General features: G+C 25.9%; 2 protein-coding genes across 11 annotated transcripts in view; both read left to right on the top strand.

The window, feature by feature from the left end:
• The window catches only part of LOC127280130 (uncharacterized), a 93,194-nt gene extending 90,412 nt beyond the window's left edge, over positions 1–2,782 (top strand). For all 4 annotated transcript variants that reach the window (XM_051302998.1, XM_051302989.1, XM_051302972.1 and 1 more), the window contains exon 5: positions 1,376–2,782. In XM_051302998.1, coding sequence (XP_051158955.1) covers positions 1,376–2,643 — 1,268 coding nt within the window. In that variant the 3' untranslated portion in view covers positions 2,644–2,782. The remainder of the gene's footprint in view (positions 1–1,375) is intronic.
• Positions 2,783–8,237: 5,455 nt separating this feature from the next.
• LOC127281277 (allatostatin-A receptor-like) overlaps positions 8,238–22,959 on the top strand; it is a 30,361-nt gene continuing 15,639 nt past the window's right edge. For 3 of the 7 annotated variants that reach the window (XM_051304936.1, XM_051304918.1, XM_051304910.1), the window contains exons 1-4: positions 8,238–9,265; positions 13,301–13,430; positions 15,660–15,938; positions 19,538–19,772. In XM_051304936.1, coding sequence (XP_051160893.1) covers positions 8,826–9,265; positions 13,301–13,430; positions 15,660–15,938; positions 19,538–19,772 — 1,084 coding nt within the window. In that variant the 5' untranslated portion in view covers positions 8,238–8,825. Of the gene's footprint in view, positions 9,266–13,300; positions 13,431–15,659; positions 15,939–19,537; positions 19,788–22,959 lie in introns of all 7 variants that reach the window. The other 4 variants (XM_051304951.1, XM_051304944.1, XM_051304927.1 and 1 more) reach the window with 3 other exon arrangements.

The raw sequence follows: 22,959 nt of genomic DNA, 5'->3' as shown, positions 1-22,959 counted from the left end.
AATTCGAAACAGGAATATTTTTTAAATCAAAAAAAAAGAAGAATATTTTTTTATTTTAAAAAATATTTTTAATTTGAAAAAAAGGAATTTTTTTTTAATTCGAAAAATTGTCAATTAGCTCCACCAACACGAAGGCGACCAGATTACAACAGGCCAGATTACAATTATAGACCAACTGGAGTTGTGATACGACCAACTGTACCAACACCTCCACCTCGATCATCATCTTGGCTACCTCGATATCCTGGCAATTCCATTGGAAATGGCAACGGTTGGTGGAATCGTCATTTTGGTGGCAATTCCCATAGTGGTTATGCCACAACAAAAACTCCCCAAATTATGCCAAAAGGAAATTTTTATTCCAGTGGAAATAATAATAATTACAAAACTCATGTGTCAACTGATTCACGTGGCAATAAAACATGGAGATTTTCGCGAAGTCTTTAAAATGGGTATATTTGTCCTTATTGTGGATAAAAAAAAAAATTATTTACGATATACAAAAAAAAAATTTTAAACCCAAGATAAATTATATAATTATTATATAATTTTATTTAGTACCTATTGATACTCATAATCCAGTGCCATTGTTCTGTAAAAGCATCTTTTTTTCATAAAGTACTTATATATATATATGAATACTTTAATTTTTCTATATTCTTAGTATTTTTATAAAAATAAGGGATGATTTTTATAGCGTATATTGAGAATTGTACCAAAATATATTTAGTACAATTGCAAAAATTTTGTAAATCAATTTGTATTTATAAATAAAAAAAAATAAATAAAAAAGAAAATGAAAATTTATAATAATAAATTTTGCATGTTACGTAATATAAAGAATGCATGGGAGCTTTAACACAAACACACACTAATAATAATATTTAATAATTCAATCACAAGTTACCAATTTAAATATCGATTGTTTTTTACAATAAAATTATTTTACAATTTCCAAACAAAATTTTGAATTAACACAAAAAAAAGACAAATACATAAACATGGGATATAAAAATCAGTAAAAAACAAAATTAAAAAAAATAATAATAATTAAATGTGTGAGACTAAGTAAAATTAATCACATTTCTTTCCTTTTGGGTCAAAAAGGGATACAATAAATCTGCGAGGGCAAATTGTGCGCAAAAGAATCATAAATCATAAATTAAATTAACAACAGCACATACACACACACACATGGATTGCTTCACGGAATAACATTAATTCATCCTCGCGTGGCGTCTCTTCTCTTCCAATTATGGACATCGTCACATTATTTTCTCGAGCTTAGACATGAGCATGGAATATATTTTCTTTCTCCCTCCCCCAGAATCTATGTCAAATCTAAAGAAGAAAGTCTACGACAATTTTTTTACAGAATTCAATTGGAATGATTCCGAGATGATACCATGGGAAATTGAAAATGACGTTGGAATTGATATTCTCAAGGACAATATAATTCCCGACTACAATGATTTAAGAAATGGTGGTGTCGCTGATTTTTATGGCCATTTCGCCAAACAACTACCAGAAGAAACAGAAATATTATCATTAACGAGATTGCGACGAGGGGTTGATGATGATGTCAAAAATACTGATGATGATTCTTCAATCAAAAGACCGGGTGAATCGAGATCTGGTTCTGGATATCCAGCTGGTTCCGGTTATCCAGGAGAACCGAGAACCAGTTCTGGTTATCCATCTGGTTCCGGTTATCCAGGAGAACCAAGAACCAGTTCTGGTTATCCATCTGGTTCCGGTTATCCAGGAGAACCGAGAACCAGTTCTGGTTATCCATCTGGTTCCGGTTATCCAGGAGAAACGAGTTCCGGTTCTGGTTCTCCATCCGTATCAGGAAATTCTGATCCTTCCATTAAAAAACCCTCTTCGTATCCTAGTTATCCTTCCTCCGGTTATCCAGGAGAATCGAGATCCGGTTCTGGTTATACTTCCGGTTCTGGCTATCCATCCGGATCGGGTTATCGATCAGGATCTGGTTATCCCTCAGCTTCTCCAAATTCTGATTCTTCCAACAAAAGACCCTCTTCGTATCCTAGTTATCCATCTGGTTCTGGTTATCCAGGTGAAGCAAGATCCGGTTCTGGATATCCTTCCGGTTCTGGTTATCCAGAAGAGACTGTGAGAAAAACCGGAGCAAGTACTGTTAACGCTGGTTATCCCGGTTCTTCGGATTCAGGTAATACAGGTTCCTCCGGTTCTGGATATCGTGGTTCCGGTTATCCAGGTTATCCAAATTCCGGTAATCCTTATTCGGGTAATCAAAATTCCGGATATCCAAATTCGGGTAATCCTTATTCGGGTAATCCCTATTCTGGTTATGGAAATAATCCTAATCAAGGTGGAAATCAATATCAAAATCCAAACTACAATCAAGGACGAAATCCATACAATGGCCAACCAAATACATATTCAGCTTATCCAAATCAGTATAATAATCCCAATCAGGCGGGTGGCTATCCGCAAAATTATCCAGGACAAGGTTATCCTCAAGGTGGATATAATAATGGTCCCGTGACACAAAAACCAAGCATTGGGGATAAAATTCAAGAATATGCCGCAAATGTACTGAAGAAATTTGTCATTCAAAAAGTGATCGATTCAGTCAGTAAGAATAATAATCAATAAAATTGTTTAAATTTTTTTTTTTTTTGTATAAATAAATTAAATATTTTTAAGTCTTGTAAATTTACATAACTATTAAAACGTAGTTAATTTTCAAGTTATTGTAAAATAAAACATAATTTAAACTTTTAAAAATGTAAAACGTCTTTTTAATTAATTTAAAAAAAAAGTTCTCGTAATATTTTTCAGAGAAAATTCAATGATGGAAAATTATAAATTCGGAAGGAAAATTTTTTTCGAAATTAGCTGAGATTTTTTTTTTTCATAGAAAACTAGGCGGATATCGAAACGCGAATGAATTCGATTGCTTGTTCCGGGAGTTTCGATAATCGACAGAGGATGAGGAAACGACGACGCGATTTTTACTGCTATCCCTTATCCTTCTTTTTTTTTTTTTTTTTACTCATTCCATATAACCCTATGGAGGTTCACTTCACTCTTCTTTTCATCGACACTTCCCCCCTCTTTCTCTCTCTCTATTTTACCTCGCGGTAGTTAGAAGTGCAATAAAGAAACGAACGGTGGAGATTACTCGGCTATCGTCACTGACCATAAATTCAACCCTTCTATGTTCAGCTCTAGCCATTCTGATCTTTAACAAAAGACCGATCGTAGAATAGAGACTAGCGTTTCGATTGGTTTCATCCACCCGGGGTAGTAAAATTTAAATTTTTTCCTCACATTTTATTCACTATATGCTTGTTATACGAAAGGGACTTTTTTTTAAAGAATAAAAATCATAGTTAGTATTTATTTGTTTCTAGTTTCGAAATTTTTTAAATAAAAAATAAATAAGAAAATTAATATAGAAAAATTCGTATTTTCTTTTCTATATTTCTGCAACTCCATTAATTTAAAAGATGAATCTAAGCTCCTTTTTTGGGGGAGGGAATTCAACGAAAAGATATGTTTCAACTTTTTTTTTTTTGGTAAAAATTTCAAATCTTGAAAGCCAAGATAAATCAAGAGACTTCTAAGACAAAATGGGAAAAGTTTGCTTTTATGTTCTGGAAAGCAGATTTAACAGAAGTAACCAACTGCTTCTAAAATCGTTTACTTTGGATGCTGGGAACCTCACCTGTGTCACCCTAAATAGTTACACAACTGTAAACGACAAAGGAAAAAATTTTCTTTTTATCAATTTCATTCATTTTACTTTATTTTCCAAAGAAAAACAATTTTAAAAATTAATTTTGTAAAAAAAATATGTTTCTTTTTAATTGGAAAATTTTGTTTTTATCAATTTCATTCGTTTTACTTTATTTTCCATAGAAAACAATTTTAAAAAAATCATTTATTTTGTAAAAAAAAATATGTATTTTTTTTTAATTGAAATTTTTTTGTTTCGAATTCGATATTTCAACTATATAATTATATGAGATTCAAAAAAAAGGGATTATAAATTTATTAGAGCGGAAAAAAGGACTTTTAAAAAGATAAGTATAAAATTGGAAGATTTATTTCCTGTCCTCATAAATTATATAGAAATATCCAGGAACCCTTTTCCTATATCGAGTATTTTAGCGGTCAGTGAATTCAAGAGCCTCTTCGTTTCACTGGAATGGATTCTATATACCATGAACCTTATATGCGGAAATCAAAATTTCTTCCATATATATTTTTTGTTCAATTTCCACAATTTTCTTATTTTAAAACCAAAAAAAAAAAATAATAATTGACTTTTCATGTCAAAATAATTTTTTATTTTTATAAGAAAAATGTATAAAAAAAAAAATTTCTATAAAATAATAAATGAAAATGTAGTAAAAAAATAACAAAAAAAAATTTTTTATTACATTTTCTACATATTGGAAATTTTTTCCAATTTTCACTATACTGTTGGGTGGTTATCAAGTTTTTTTTTTCTTTTTTCAAGAAAATCATAATTATGGAAAAAAAATTTGTAGTTCAAAATATTCTCGTTTCGCACCTTCTTATACTGCTTTTAGATACACACTATAACGGAAAAAGTCTGCAAAAATTCAAAGTCGCCACCCTCTTCTTTAATGCGATTATAAGTTTCGAGTGAGTTTTCATCTTAGTTATACTTTGGTAAAAGTTTTTAAAGAGGTTCTAAAAGCTTTAATAAAGATCTACTTTTCTGCTGATTAATTCTTGATATTGGATATATGGTATCAAAAAGTAGAGTAATGTAATTTTTCTCCTAATGAAAAGAATTGAAAGTTCATGTTCAGATATAGATTATTGAAAAGTTTTTCTATAAAAACTTTTTTTTCCATGAAAAATTTTTCTTATATTTGTTAATCAGAGAAAGTGTCACTTTATTTTATAAGGAAATTAAAAAAATGTTAAAAATATAATAACAAATTCAAATTTAAAATATTTTTTATAAAGAGAAAAATTGCAAAACCAAAAAAGCTGAATGTGGATAAAATTAAACGTTTATAAATATTTTCTGTTTTCATTTAAAAAAAAAAAGTATCGAGGTTCAAGTTCCCTTCGGGGAAAGACGATAACCCATAGACACATTTTGATAAGAAGCGCAAAACGTTGAATAATTTACGTTGGCTAATTTTTATTTTTTCTATAATCTGAATTGTGAGTCAATTATAAGGAAATGTTTTTATTATTATTTTTTCATAACCACTAGGCGCCATCGAATAAAAAAAATTAAACATTTTTTATTTTTACTTAAAAAATCAAATCCTTTTTAAATTCTAATTTAAATAAACATTTTTTTTTGATTGATCGTAATTATTTAAAAAAAATGTCAGTAAACAAATTTTGAAATTGCAACCTACAATATTGAAAATAAAAATAAAAAAAATTTTAAATTTCTGTGGGAGAAAAAAATTTGTAAAGTTTAAAGTTTAAAAAAATTGAATATATATTTTATATAAAACCAAATATTTTGATTAATTTCTGTTTTATTGATTTTTTTTTTATCAAAGCCGATAAAGTAATTTTCTGTCTTTCGTATCATGAGCAGATAACAATGAAAGTAACGTTAATTTTACAATTTACCTACAGTGGAAACTGACGAATATTTTTAATTAACATTAACGACTGATAAATTATCATTTGAAATTATTTACCGGTAAATTTTACTTCACTCTTAACTGTACATTCGGTTGCCTTTTATCAGGCGTTTAATCCCAAATAATTCACTAAAGTAAAATATTGTTTTCTTTAAAAATTTTCCATGTAAAACAAAAAAAAAAAAATTACTTTCCTCCTTTTTTTATTCATTATAAACTACAATAATCAAATAAACAATTTATACAATGATTTTTCTAATTTTTTATTGTATAAATTTTTATATTAAAAAAAAAACATTTTTTTTAGCAACGCCAAATGGTAATAATAAATGTAATGAGAGAAAAAAATTTTCTATTTAAAAAATTAAAAAAAAAAAAAAAAAAAAATTTGAAAATCTAGTTCAGGAAAATGACATCAGGAACGCTGTGATCAAAAGAAAAGAGGAGCGAAATTTGATTTCGATGCACACGCAGCAGCTTTGACCAGCTTTAGTTAAGGTTCAGAAACGCGTAGTCGTTCCGCATCCGTCGTCGAAGGCGGATTCGACTCGTGGCCCTTCAAAATTTTTACGCCTCGTATTTTCGTTCAAAGTAGAAAAATTTCATTTTCCCACAACAATAAATAAAAAAATATTCTTTAAAATTAAATTTGAATTTTTTTTTCTTTAAAATAATAAGAGAGATTTTTCATCTCTTTTATATTTAAGAAAAAATAATGACAAATACAATCCTATAATTGAAAGGTAGTAAAAATCAAGTGGCTTTTTGTATATAAAATTGTCTTTAATTTACTTTTTTTTAACGATTTGATTATTGTAATTTTTTTTAAATTTATAATAATTAAATAATTTTAACATTTAATGTTTCTTAATTATTTTAGTTTATATGTTCATTTACTTTTTTAAACTGTTTATTTGTAATAAAAATGAAAATCATATTGGGCCTTTTAATTATATGTACATTATTTATGTTTAATATAATTTTTTAAAATAAAATCATTTTTATTGTCAGTGTTTTTTTAAAAACTTACGAATTAAATGTAAAAATTGATTAAATTATCAATAAATTGTTCATTGAATTATTTACGAATTGTTTAGTTTATTTAATAAGAAATCAATTATTTCAATTATTTAATAATTAATTGTTAATTTCTTCAGTTAAAAAAATTAATTATTCAATTAGAAATTTGCTTTATTTAATTATGTATTTATTACTCTAACTAAATAATTTATTAATTTTTTACCTATCGACTTTTTATGACTGTCACTTTTATGATTTTTGCAACGTTTTTTGCAATTTAAAATTTTTGTTGTGCATGTTAATAAAATTAAATTAATTTTAATATTGTAAATTGATAATAATTTCGGAAAAATGTATAAAATGACTGAAATTATAGTTATTAAAAAAAAACTATATTCCATTTTCTATTGTTTTTAATTTTATTAAATTTTTTATTATGATAATTATTATTATAATATAATAATTATGATAAATTTTAATTTGACGAAAAAAGTTGTCAAAAAATTTAAATTTTCTCTTATTCAGCATTTATGTATCATAATGAATAATGTAAGAACAATGGAAGTCTATCAATGCTAATCAAGAAAGTCATTAACTCAAACTGAATATTGTGAGGGAGTGAGAACTTGTTAATTGAAAGTGATTATACATATGTATATTATGAAGGGATGATATAGTGTAACAACTAGACAAATAATTAGCGACTAAATTCAATATTGATCTTAAATTAAGAGAGCAAATCCCTCTTGTATTTTCAATCACAATTTTCCGAAAATACTAAAAATTATTTCTTTATTAATTATTAATTGTCAAATTAATATTTATTTATATGTAAAAAATATTTATTATTTTAAATTATTTTTTTTGTACCACTTTACAAAAATTTCAAATATTTTATTTTTAAAACAAAATTCGAAAAAATAAAAATTACCCTTTAAAAATAATTTAAAAAATATTTGTATCATTATTTTTTTTAAAGATAATATTTTTCAAAAACATTATTCATATTTTTCAAGTGGAATTTAAAGAAATATAATTTTTCCAGTGACAAGAGAACAAAATTCTATGTAATGGAATATGGTTTTTGTAACAGATACTTGAAATCCTTTTATCTTGTCCAATTACCACTTTTACGTTTCAAAAGGCTTTTAAAAATATTAACCTCTAAGTATTTTGCAAATTCTTTGGGATTAATTGCAATTCATTTTATATATATACATAAGCTGAGAATCACTTTATTTCAGAAATTCAATCCTCTTGAAATTTGCTTTTAAATTTGATAACGTTGAAGCTTTATCAGCTTGTAAAATTAACTTTTAAATGTAGTTTCCCATCGATTTTATACATAGAAAATTGTAACTTTCAATCAGCACTCGAACAAAGTTACAATTTCTGCATATCAAATAATCTTTTTCCACTCAAATATTTTTCATCTAAATTAGTTTAATTTAAACTAGTTTTTTAATTAATTATATTTTTATATTTTCTTTGTTCAGTTGACTGAATTATTTTGATAATTTATTTATTTTTTAAAATAAATTTTCTACCTTGATTCTCATTACTTTTCCAACAAATTGTATAGAAAAAAAAGCTTTCCAGGCCAAAAAAAAGAACACTGAAAGCGGATAGTGTGTATTATGTGACGAGAATTCATTACGATCCTGAAGAACCATAATCTGGAAGACGATGAAGAGTATTAAGAGAAAAAAAAACCTCATAGCACAATGTGATAAAATGACTTTTTTTTTAGTGTAATCGAGATTTTTCCAATAAGTCGCAATTATTAAAAAAAAAGTGTTCTTTCAAACAAAAAATACATTGTCCGAAAATTGTTTGCGCGCTACACATTATCCGTGTAATGACGACAGTGCAAGATAATGATGATGATGATAATGATACTTCAAGAGAGAAAAAAAAAATTGTGCAATTTTCAAAACAAAGATAAATTTTACTTTCAACATATATAAAATTTTGTAATGGCAAAATAAAGCAAGAGAAAACAAAAATGTATCAAAAATGACTGACAAGAATTCAAAAAAAACAAATTAAATTCAAAAATAGGGAAAAAAAAAAAAATTATTTGAAAATCTTGTGAACTAGTTTAACACGGGAATTTGGAAAATTCATTTTTTTTTCTCTTCTAAATTTATTTCCTTGTCATTTAAAATGGACGCCCTTTGGAATTCTTCGCGTTCATCAAATTCCATGAATATCACGACAGTCATCTGCAATTCAACAATCAATTCAGAAATATTGTGTGACAATGAAGAGGATTTAGGTTTTGATCGTGAATTGGTACATCAAATAGTCATTGTTGTTGTGCCATTATTTTTTGGTTTAATTGGAATATTGGGTCTTGTTGGAAATTCATTAGTTGTACTTGTGGTTGCCGCTAATCCAGGAATGAGATCAACAACAAACATTTTAATAATTAATCTTGCTGTGGCCGATTTACTTTTTGTATTATTTTGTATACCATTTACGGCAACTGACTTTGTTTTGCCATTTTGGCCATTTGGAAACATATGGTGTAAAGTTGTACAGTATCTAATTATCGTCACTGCCTGCGCAAGTGTCTACACACTCGTTCTAATGAGTTTAGACAGGTGAGTTTATTTTTCAATTAGAAATATTTTTCTTTTTTGCAAATTTTCTTCAGAAATATTTTATAATTTCTATTTTCTTTTTTCATAATTATAATAAAAAACAAATATTTTGTGAACAAATGAATTTTGTAAATTTTAATTTTTGCATAAAATAAAATTTACAAAAATGAGACAGAAATTTTTTTTTTTAATTAAATAATTTTTTGATCCTAAATAGTGGGAGGAAAAAAATTTACAGTTTAACAAGATTAATTTCGTTAGGCTTAGATTTCACTATTTTGTAAGAATTGAAGGAAACAAATTCAACAGTGTTAAATAGTTCTTATGAATGCCATAACTTTTGTGATTTATTGAGCAGTAAATTCCGCTTCCATGCTTCTAAAGGAAGTATTTCATGCGCTCATCTGCTTCGCCTAAAATGAATCATTTTTTTTTTATTTTATAGTTTAGTGGTCAAATAGTTTCGAAAACTAAGTTTTCTCAATTTAATCAAACTTTCAATAATTTCCGGCAACAATCAAAATTACTATATTAAATTTAATATATTTAATATAAATTTTAATAATATTTTTCTATTTTTCTATTTATATTTCACAACTATTTTTTTTCATTTTCATCAAGATAATGGAAGGGTTAAAGATTAAATCCTTTTTTTTGGATCTACTTTCTCTTGGCTTTTCAACTTCTTTTTTTTCCATTAATTCACTCTTCTCGTTTTGAAAAAGAAAATAATTTATGAATCCTCTCTTCTAACTTGATGAAAGATTGATCAATATCTTTTGAAATATCTTTCACAAAAATCATCCTCCTATCATCGAACTAAATGTGGGAAAATATATGGTTCTCTTTTTTCACTTCTTTTTGTGGGATATGTTTTTTCTTGATTGCTTACAGAATAGGGAAAAAGTGATGAAAAAAGTTTTTTTTTTTTTTTTTTTTCAAATGCTGACCACTCAGAATTTCACAAACAAACAACTGAAAATGGATTCCCCCCCTTTCCATAAGGAATATATATATATATTTGATGTCTTTTGTTGCCGTCAAAACTTTATGTCATGCTGAATATATTGTCGCTAGTCATTTTTTTCTCTGACAGCGGAAAGAAAAAAACAATTGGAAGAGAGAGAAAAAAATATTCATATGTAGTATAGAATAATAATTATAAAAATATTATTATTATATTTGACTTTTATCAAAATATAGAGGGGTAAAGAAAAAATCTGATTTACTCGATAAAGAATTTTTATATATGATCGGAAACTTCATTTCTAACTATGGCCTTTACCATTTGTGAAGTTAAATTTTTGATTTCCGGAATCCTATGTGTCAGACCCAGGCACGTGTAAACGTGAAGGCCACAAAGTCCTCAATTCGTTAAAGTATTTTTTTTTTTTTTTCACCATTTCACCGAAAAGGAAATTATATTTATATTTAAAAAGGTTTTTTTCAAAGTAAAATCAAATTTTCTAGTTAGAATTTTTTTTGTATTTTTTATAAGAAAAATAATTATCATTTGTGGCAAAAGAAGTGGAATTTTTTTTCGATAGTGGAAAATTTTATTTAAAATAAAAATAATTTTTATTTATCAAATTTATGATTTTATATTTATAATTTTAATATAAAAATTATAATTCCACTTCTTTTTTTTTTAATAAAATTTAGTAAATGTATTGTAAATAGTTGAGAAAAATTTATTGGACAGGTTTTAAAGGCAACTCAATATAGCAAAACACATAAACTATGAAAATAGATTATTTTCCGGTGAATATATTCTCTATAGAATTTAAAAGCGTATATTTAAAATGCCACTAAAGCAATTTCTCTAGATTGAAACGTTCAATAGATGCAAGAAAATTGAAAAAGAAATCTCAAAAATTTCTTTTTGAAAAATTTCCTTTTAATAAAAAAAAAAATCCATAATTTAAATTTTAAAAAAATTATGAAATTACTAGTTATTTTACTTTCATTTCTAATTTCCAAAAGAAAATAATTGCACATTTCTCCTTTATTTTATGTCAATTCAGACAAATTGCTATATACACAAAAAAAGGGAGGGCTGTAAGGTTCATTGACCCCCAAAAGAATAAAAGCGAAATAAAATAATATAAAAAAAAACTGTTAGTCATTTTGTATTTAAGTTTTTTTTTTAATCTGAGAAAAAAATTAATTCGATTAAAAGTGTGAAAATATATAAATTCCCTATAGAAATTACATGAAAATATTTTGAGAGAATGATTTATTGTATTAGAAGCAGTGTTTAAAAAAAAAAATTGTATTTTCGAAAGAAACTCTTGAGGTATTTGTCTAGTTTAACCGAGAACATATATTAGCCTTGTGTTCAGTTGAGAACACAAACGATGTTCATGTAGGATATAGGCAATGTCTTTTTTTTCTTCTTGTTTTTTCCCTTCGCTTATTTCTTCCGTATCAGTATCGAGGAAAGGAAAAATTACATGATAGATGAGAGAGCTTGGAAACATTCTTCTCTATATAAGAACAAACACATCCCTTTAAGTTTGCTTGAAACATCATATACAAGTTAAAATAAATCCACACAAAAAAAGAGAAATCGCCCAAAATAAAAAAATACTCGTTTTATTACTTTAATTAAATAATTAATTATTTTATCAAAAAAAAAAATGTTTACTCTATTTTTTTTTATTTTAATTCTTTTAAAAATGTTTAGATACGTCGTGTAATTAAATTGACAGTAGTAAAAGTAAGTTTACAGTCAGACAGATTTTTAAATTTTTGATATCAGTAGTTAAAGTCAGTGTCAGTTAGACATAATTTTTTTTATTGATTTATTTAAGTAGTAAAAATAAATTTACAGTCAGACTTTCAAGTTTTTGTAATTTTTTAAAATTAGTAGTAAACGTCAATTTTAGTCAGACGGGAAATAATAAATACTACCAAAACTTTGCAAATTGCAAATTAAAAATTTTTTTTTAAATTTAAAAATTATAAAATTTTAAAATTTGTAGTAAAAGTCAGTTTCATGTCAGACATAATTTTTATAAATTTATTTCAACAGACGGGAAATAATAAATACTACCGAAACTTTGCGAATTGCAAATCTAAATTTTTTTTAAAAATTTAAAAATTATAAAATTTTGAAATTAGTAGTAAAAGTCAGTTTCATGTCAGACATAATTTTTTATAAATTTATTTCAACTAGTAAAATACAATTTAAATCAGTTGAAAATTTTCTGAATTTTAGTAAATCTTGTATAAGTGGTAAAAGTAAATTTTAATGATACAATTTGGTACTAGGTGTGAAATGCAAATTAAATTAAATCATAAATTTTTTGAATTCTTCCAAGTTCTCCATAAGTAGTATTAAAAGTCAATTTCAGCCAGACATTTATTTAAGTGCGTGTAATTTTATTGTCAGTAGTAAAAGTCAGTGTTCAGTGAGACAGAAGAATTACAAATCATTTAGTTTTATTAGAAAAATAGTAAAAAAAATTCTGAATTCTAGTATGTAAAAGTAATAAATACCATTTTCAGTCAGACAAGCTGTAAGATTTGTGTAATTTTGATATCAGTAGTAAAAGCGCAAGTCCCAGTCAGACAATATTTTTATTTATTTATTTCTAAATTCATCAACACTTGTAAAAGTTACTTTCATTTTTTTTTTCGACAAAAATTTTCAAAATAAAAATTTCTCATTCCAGAGTGATAAATATTTTTATATCAAAAGAAAAGTTTTTTTTTTATTAAAAAATAATTATTTTTTTTTTCCATAAAACTTTTCAAATATAAATTTCTCTCTGTCGAGAGTGAATAAATTTTTATATTAAAAGAAAAATATGTCAACAATCTGTTTATAGAGGGGTTAAAATATTTAAACTATTTCGGTTGTGAAATTTTAATTTGTTATAAAACTTAAAATCAGAAGAAAAGTGAGGAAAGTTCATTAAAAGTTTTAAACTATACACCAAGTCTCTCTTTATATCTATATTGCTCTATTCTCTATAAAAAGGGAAGTTATTAACTTTTTTGATAAAAGTTGCTTTACTTTTCTATGTGCAGGTACTTGGCGGTGGTACATCCCATAGCTTCCATGTCTGTAAGGACCGAGACACATGCATTTATTGCAATTTGTATCCTATGGGCTGTGATCCTAACAGTTTCAATACCAGCACTTATCATTCATGGCGAGGTGAGTCATCTATACTTTAGAAAAAATATTTCAAAATTCAAAAATACTTAGCCTCGTAAAAGAATCTCAAAAAAATTATTTTCCACACAACTAAAAATATAAAATTTATTACACACAGAAAATTATAAGGTATTAAAGTAAGCTGCAACGCTTAATATTTTAATCCAATTTTACTTATTTTAATACCAAAATGGATTAAAATAAGCAAAATTGGATTAAAATAATAGCAGCTTATTTTTGCCTTTTAATTTTCTGTGGCACCTTTAAAATAATATTAAAAAATAATTTTTTTTAAATATTGTACTGAATCGGAAAATTTGATAATATTAATTTTATTAAGATTTATTAATTGTTAAAAACAGCTTTTCAGTTTAAAACTATTTTTCCAATTATTCAGGCTGCAAATTTTAATTAATTCAAAATTAAATTCTCGACATTAACAATGGAACTTGAAAATTAAATTTCAATATGACCCTTTCTGTAACTGACACAAAGAGGTATATATAATGTAGCAAAAAGACTCATTTACACTATGTGAGTGATATCTACTATGTAATACAATATTTTGTACGCCTGCCAAGTTCACATTGGCTTAGACGTCTTTTCGTAACTCCCTTTCATTGTTCAACTGTCTCTTGTTTCTTATCATCATACATTGCAACAGCCAATTCGCCATGAATCCATAACGTACAAAATTAAATTATTCACACAAAAAAAAAAATTATTCCTCAATTTTTTTTTATTCATCTATAAAAATTAATTTTCCCTTAAATTCCATTTCAATATTAAACATTTTTTTTTTCTTGTCTTTTTTAACGTGACCGACATATTAAATTACGATCAAATTTTCTTCGGCGAGTAAAAAAAATTTCTTCTTTTTCTTCTCTTTAATAAATTAAACTTTCAATAGCAATAATTCATTGTTCCCATGTTCTACGCGATCTGACATAATCGATAAATGGATACAAATTGCTTCTCAAGACTTTTACATTCATCTCAATATCTATATCTACAGTCTTCAAGAAACAAATTTAATTTCACTTGGAGAAATCTCAGTAAAATTGAATAATTCTCTTATATATAAAATTTTTGTGTATCTCGTGGCCAATATATAACGCGAACAAATGAAAAATTTTAGTTTCTGATTTTTATTTAAAGATAATGTAAAGTTTTTTTAAATTACATGGCAATTTGTAACACGACTAGTATGACTTGGGCGCACTTATTCATTTTAACCCACTTTTTATATACGATTAATATCAATTTCGAAGAAAAATTAACTTTGATAAATGTTAATCATGTGAACGACAATAAAGATTATTTTTTTTTTTATTTTATTTTGAAATTACTCTCAATATTCAAAAAAGTCTATTTTTGTTAATTTTTTATAAATCCTTTTTATATGTTTACAAAAATAAATATAAACACTTACACTGAAAAAAATTTATTTAATTCAAGTAATCTGTTACTTGACTATTACACCATCCGACACAATTTTTGACCCACAAAAAAATTTAATAACTTTTTAAAATTTTGACCGCCATATTGAATCCGTCATTTTGAATTTTGAAAATCTGACATCAGATTAATACACAGAAAATTAAAAGGCATTAAAATAAGCTGCAACGCTTCTTATTTTAATCCAATTTTGCTTATTTTAATCCATTTTGGTATTAAAATAAGCAAAATTGGATTAAAATAATAATCGTTGCAGCTTATTTTAATGCCTTTTAATTTTCTGTGTAATCAGCGACCCCGAAAACCCCCAGATACCAAGTTTTATAAAATATTAATAATTTTTAAAAGATATCTTGTCACTTTTTATTTGGGCTGTTTTCACCCCTAAAAATCACAAACGACTTGATCTAGCAAAACGGCCAGACACGGGTATTTTTTTTGGGTCCTAGTTTCCGAAAATGTTAAATTTTTTTGTGGGTCAAAATAAAAGTTAAATTTTGTCGGACGGTGTTATCAAATAAATATATTTTAATTAATTATTATTTGAGTCAAATGGCATTTGTTTCAATTACAAAAATTATTGGTACAAATACAATTTAATTAAATAAAAATATTATTTAAATTACAATTATTTCGTCCAAGTAAATATTTATTTGATAATGGTAAAATAACGGAGTATTTCAATGAAATAAAAAAAAATTTTTTTCAGTATATGAACACACAAGTGAAAAATAATCTCAGTGTTGTGACGACATTCTCTTATGTATGCAGATTCATTTTATTTTACAGGAAATGGACATCTCGTCGTCGGAAAATCTGACGGCGTGTCGAATACTGCAACATGTTAACTGGCCGTTATTCCAGGTGTCATTTTTCTTATCGAGCTACGTTGTGCCTCTGACCCTTATAATAGGTCTCTATATCTGTATGCTGTTGAGATTATGGCGAGGATCTCGAATCAGCGCAGAAAGTCGTCGAGGGAGAAAAAGAGTGACGCGACTGGTCGTCGTTGTCGTTGGAGTTTTCGCATTTTGCTGGCTTCCAATTCAGGTAAAAAAAAAAAAAAGAAATAGATTCAATTTTTTTTTTCCTTACCGAAAGGATATATCGAAGAGCACGAAAGGATAAAATTCAAAAATTGAATCACAAAACAAATCATCAATAATGAAAAACCGAAAAAGGAATTGAAAATTTAAATTTTTCAATTATAAAACGAACCGAAAGTTTTGGTCCTGTACCTCGGATGCTGTAAGTCCTATCAAAACATGTCCTAAACATTTTTTGTAGAGAGAGGGAAATTTAAATTTTGGGAAATTTTTTTTTTTAGGCAAAATTATAAACTTTTCGTCTGACCGAAGCCCGACTTTTACTACTGATACCAAATTACTTGAAATTAAATCATGTCTGACTAAAACTGACTCATTCTACTTGTGTCTGCTTCGACTAATTCTGACTTAAAAATGACTTTCGCTACTAATATTCTTTTTTATTCTAAGTTTACTTTTTTTTTTTACTAAAAATATTAAAATTATACACTAAAAAAAATTTATTTAGTTCAAATAATAATCGGTTACTTGACTATTTATCAAAATAAATATTTTTAAATAATTATTATTTGAATTAAATAATATTTGGTTCAAATACAAAAATTATTGGTTTAAATACAGTTTATTTAATACAAATAAACAATTATTTGGTCCAAGTAAATATTTATTTGTATCAAATCGATTATTTAAATCAAATAAATTTTTTTATATTCTTAGAGTATTAGGGATTTTTTTTCCCACACATTAATTTACATTTTATATTTTAAAAAAATATTTATTCACATTTGCAAGTTTCTAATGTATAACACTTTGAGGGGGTAAAAGTTAGGTGTTGGGGTTGCAAATTAAACATCACGACGGAAATTAATGCATAGTAAGGGCTGAAACACTAAGGGAGTTAAAAGGTTGTGAGGAGAGTTTGGCATATAAACACGCATTCAGGGTTGGGTAATTTGTTTTAATAAGTGATAATAGACCTCATTTGTTTAATACGGTTAATAGAGTCTCATAAAAAGTAACGAGAACATCAATGGGAACTATAAAAAGTTTGAAAAAAAAAAAAGAAAGAAAAAGTAAATCACTTTTAAAAGATCTACTTCATTTTCAAAAGACCATAATTATTCTCCTTTCTTTACACTATTCTCTGTAAATAAAAAAAAAAAAAGTTCAATTTATACGATTCGTTTTACTCTATAGAAAATTTTTCTTTCGTCTATAATTTATTTTAATAAAATGCAATCGTTTTTTAATGAATGCTTCCCTTCATATATGGTAAACAAAAATTTGTTTTCCTTTGAATAACGGTTCTACGTACAAAAGAATTTTCACTCATTTATCATTTTAATATTATTTTTAATTTAATCTTTAAATATTTTTTAAAAAAGTTTTATTCGCGTGAAAAAATTTGTTTTTCATTTATAAAAATTTTCCTTTATAAAGAAGCGGTTTTGCTTTTTTTATAAATAAAAAATATAGAATTAAAATAAAATATATTTATAAAATTTTTGAAAAAAAAGGTGTGAAAATTGAACAAGAGAATCTCAGCTGTTTTGTAAAATCTATTTTATGTATTATACACATATATACCGAAAGGATTTATTTTGGGCTGTAAATTGTTCAGTGTGTCTCGCACACATGCAGTGAAAAATTCAACTGAAATGGAACATATGTTTGTTTTTTTTTCTCTCTTCTTTTTTCAAAGTGTTTGTAAAACATTTATTTGTTAAAATATTCACTTGAAACTTTTCAGTTCTTACTTTAATCGGTAGATAATATTTTAAAATTAAATAATAATAATAATAATAATAATAATAATAATAATAATAATAATACACTGAAAAAAAAATTATTTCATTCAGATAATCGGTTACTTGACTATTATCAAATAAATATTTACTTGAACCAAATAATTTTTGAAACCAGATAATTTAATTAATGTATTTGAACCAATAATTTCTCTATTTGAAACAAAATTATATTTGTATTAATTTAATAATTGTATTAATTATTTAATACAAATAAATATTTATTTGATAATAGTCAAGATCGATATATTTGAATCAAATACATTTTTTCTCAGTTATTATATAAAATTGTTAATTAAATTTTGAATAATTGAGAATCTCAAGAATTAATTTTCGAAATTCTTGATGTAATTAATATTGATAATTACTGTTGTAAATTTTGATCCTTATTAAATGATTAAATCAATTAATTATTAATAATCACTTATGGATAAAATATCTTTCATCTCGCATCAATGCCGGATATTATATTATTGAATCAAGTTTAGATGCAAGTTTTGATGAAAGTTTTCGAGAGGGAATCCTTCGGGGAGAGTTTATATCGTGGCATGACATGAATCTCGAACGTGGGATTTCACTATTTCTCGATTAGTAACAGCATATTTGAACCATAGACGATGGGATTAACAACGAAGCATAGTTTGTAACAAATGTACTCCCATAGTTAACAACATTGGCAATTATAATGAACATATAAGCACACCTTTCCATATCTTCCACTTTATATACACAAATGTCAAATCAAATCCTCTAAACTCCACATTTGCATATATAAGACACATTACACCTGCCAGTGAAGCGTTCAACATCTATCAAAATATTCCCCCGATTGCATCGGACATGTCTGACACATTATCTGACAATAATGCATTCAAGCGTGTATCCATCAACAATAAATTTTTAATATTAAATTAAATATTTAAATTATAGGCGGGGTGATATTTTTTTCAATTTTCCTATTTTTAGGTACAAAAAAATTATATGTTTTTGATTTTAAATTGCTAAAAAAAAAATTATCGCTTACCTTAGCCTGTAGCGATGTTATGTGACACGATGTATCCTTTTTTTGGCCGATAAGATAAGCTGAAAACACACGCGATTTTAAAAAATTTCGAACACTCCCGAAAGTATTTTTGCAAACAAAATTTTATTTAGCGATTGCGATTTTAATAATTTCGAACACTCCCGAAAATTAAAAATTTTAAGAAACAAAATACTATAGTTACAAAAAGATTTAAGCGATCGCGATTTTAAAAAATTTCGAACACTCCCGGAGGAAATAATTTACGAAAAAAAGGTTTAACACACTCTTAAATTTTTTAGCTCGCGAATTCGAAATACTGCACTTCCAATCTGAAAAAAAACAAAAGACGATTAATACTAGACGATACAAAAATTAAATATTTTAAAGCAGCGAAATTTTCATTACCACACGTCTTAACAGGTCAATACACAAATTGCAACTGATTGACTAATCTTTTGGAATTTTATGACCTTCGGCTTTGTATTTCAATATAAAAATAAAACTCGGGATTTTCACAGGTATAAAATTCCAAAAATATCTTCAATACACAAAATTTTAAATTTTCATCTCAAATATTATTTTAGATAAATTATTTCATTTTCGAAAATTAAAAAAAAAAACAAAAAGAGTTAAGCTAATTTTTTTTTTTATATTAAAAAATCCACATCGAATTTTTATATGTAAAAATTTAGTCGCAAAGTAAAATTTTCTTTTATTCCTATATAAAGATTCTTTACTGATATCTACTAATTATGAACAAATATTTGATTTCAGTTGATTTTAGTGATCAAGTCAGTGGGCGAATATCCTTTGACGACAGCAACGATCATGATGCAAATTGCAAGTCACGTGCTCGCCTATACCAACAGCTGTGTCAATCCATTTCTGTATGCATTTCTTAGTGAAAATTTTCGAAAAGCCTTCAGAAAAATCATCTATTGCAGATCACGACTGGATCCACATCATCGGCTTGGACCACCAACAAGAACAACAAGGGCTGCTAGTACAGGTGACATTTTATAGGGTGAGTCTTTATAGCTTCCGGGATCCGAGTCGTGAAAAATTTTTTTGATAAAACATAAAGAAAATGATGTTTCAATAAAAAAAAATATATATATAAAAATACAATATTAGTTTTTGTATTAGAAAAATAGAATTTTCTATTATTTTTTCAATATCTTTACAAACGAGACAATTTATGAAGGAATTTTTTCTCATTAATTTAAATTTTTGTCTCTGCTGTAATTTATTGAAAATTCGACAAATCGGCAACGCCCGGAAGCCAAAGATGATAAAAGAAAAAAATTTTTGAATATTTATTTTCTGTTTTCTACAAAAAGAAAAAATTCTCTCCAATATTTATATAAACTATTTAATTTACATTTTTATATAAAATGAAAAAAGATATTTTCTCGGAAATATGAGAAAGAGAGAGAGAGAATTATTCTTATCTGAAAAATTATTATAAATAAAAAAAAAACTATTATCATGGAAATGTGCTCAAGTGTAAAAGAACTGCAAATCAATTTTACATATCTAATCGACCTAAACTCCTATGGGCGTTTTATCTTTTTCGTCCCTCGTTTTCTCCTCACAGAGAAAATTCTTATTTTCCATGCCGGTAGAAAATGAGATTTTTCCGTCTCAGATTTTCTGATCAGTTGTTTTGAATACATTTATATGGGAAATATTTGAACTTTCTTTATTTATCTGGAAAATATTTGATTTTATCTCATTTCTAACAATTTCTGAAAAAAATATCAATATTTATATATGTACTCTGTATTATCTTTTTGTAAATATTTTTCTAAAAAAAAATTTTTAATTCAATTTTATTTACTCAATTTTTATCACAGGTAATATTTTCTTAGTCCCTTTTTTTTGTTCTTTTCCTCCTTTTTATTTGATATAAACTATGAACCATCAAATTACTATATATTCATCCTTTTCTTCGACAATTCTCGTCTGGCAATTTTCAACAATTTTCTACAAAATTTCTATGCATTTTATTTTTATTTTTTCCTATTTCAAACTATTTGTTAGCTTTTTTTCCTGCCAATTTTTATATAAATATATTTTTAAATAAGAGGAAAAATTATATTCTTTTATCGCTTTTTTTATTGTAGAAAAAATGAAATTGAAAAATTATTCACGGTGTGCAAAAAAATAAAAAAAATTTAATAGCTTTATTGGATGGCGTGATTGAAGTAAAATTAGATGTTTGGTGTGAGTTAAGCAAACTTGAAATATTCCAATGTTTTTTAAATCACTACATCATGAATATTTATTTAACACACCTATAACAAATGTGTTGCACGAGAAACGTGAATTTCCAACGCGCCTTGTCTGTAATCTTGTGTCTAAGTAAATTGTGCTTGAACATTATTTTGTTTTTTTTTAAAGAAAATAAGATACATTTCACAAAAGGAGCAATATATTATGAAAATGAATTGCAAAGTGTAGAAAAAAGAAAACTAAAATCAGAATAAAATTCTGAAACATAAGAATATTATTCTGAACCATAATTTTCCAATTTTCTATAACCATTATTGCAAATTCAAAACTAAAAAATTAAAATTAATTTTTAATGTTAAACGAATTTTTAAATTAGAAATGAAAAATTAAAATTTCTACCTTTTTTTTGAGACTATTAAAAAAGAATTTTTTAAGAGTATAAAAGTTATATTTTCCTCTAGGTGCAAAATTTATCGAGAAATAAATCTTATAAGCAATTAAAATTATCCTGTTTTCCTGTCTGTAGACACTGCGTCTTGGTCGTTTGAAATCCACTTTCTCGACTGAACGTCTTTAGAAAGTCGAACTGTTAACTTCCTTTCATAGAGCAATTACTTGTACCTTCATGATCTTAATTAGAAATAGTATAGAGTTTGAGTAGAGAGAACATCGTTGCAAGTTTGTGTTTAATGGAAAATGAACTCCCCCAGAAACCACGTGCTATAATCTCATCTCTTGAAAAGAGTGTTCTAAAAAAAAAACTCCTTCGATTTCCCCACAAAGCCGCAAAACTATTTAAAAAAAAAAAAATAAATTCCAATTTCAATTTTTTTCTTTATTAAAAACTATTAATTATGTAAAAAGTGAATATTACTTCTCGAAAGAAATTTTAAAGTCTTTTATACTCAGAAAAATAATATTATACAATTCGAGTTTTTCTTGACATTGTATGTATATGTATAAACATGTATATACAATAAACTGTCCGTAAACTCTGAATTGCCCGAGGGCAGCAAATGAAACTCCTTTTTGTGGATGACCCTTCCAACAAATTTTTCCTCTCCCGAGAGATCTCTCGACGAGAGAATGAGAATAAAAAAAAAACAACGCGAATTACTATTTAAAGGAATCTATTTTTACGAGCAAAAAAAAAGAAAAAAGAAAAATTGTATCACAAAAGAGAATTAGTTTTCCATATATAAATCCTGTGTCTGATTCGATTTATCTTTCCTTTTTCACTTCCTGCTGATTTCTATCCTTCAATTTATATATCTATTTTCTCCAATTTCTATTTTATATTGTAACTTCCTTATGTGATTTTTTTTTCTTGACATACTTTTATGAAACATTTTAATTTATTTTGTTTAGTGAACATTGTGAAACAACCGAAAATCACTGTTTTGTATCGTATTATAATTTTTTCTATTTACATTTTGCCCATTTATATCGAATCAATTTTTACTGTCACGTTTTCTCTTTGCTGCTTGATTTATTTTTCGCCTTTTCTTATATACGTGCCTAACATAACAAACTCGAAACTGTGCGAATATTATTTTTGAAACTTCATATTATATACAAACAGATTCATATATATTTTTTTTTTTTTGGCGTAAAAAAGCAACATTTTTCCTGAAAATATTTTTTTTTCTCCATTTTTATCGAATTTAAAAACAGCTTTATTAAAAAAAAATTCCTCAAAGAATTGTGTCCTTTGTTATTATTATTTTATAAGAATATTTTTCATAGGAAAATTAATTCTTAGTTGAAGTAGAGTAATACTTTGTCTTAAATTTTTCTTTTTATATACACATAAAATTGCTCATTATTCTGGAATTTATCATTTTATATCTACTCTTTTCCCTTCATGAGTATTAAATTGACAAATAATAAGAAAATTACAAAAAAAAAAAAAAAAAACAAATAGCTCATAAATTATAATAAAGTAGAAAAAAAAATTGAAA

Source organism: Leptopilina boulardi, unplaced genomic scaffold (genome assembly GCF_019393585.1).
Source record: "Leptopilina boulardi isolate dan_hultmark-lab unplaced genomic scaffold, ZJU_Lbou_2.1 LbouV2_112, whole genome shotgun sequence".
Lineage (NCBI taxonomy): Eukaryota > Metazoa > Arthropoda > Insecta > Hymenoptera > Figitidae > Leptopilina > Leptopilina boulardi.
The sequence above is the reverse complement of the archived record's forward strand: the minus strand, read 5'-3'. Positions and strand labels throughout refer to the sequence as shown.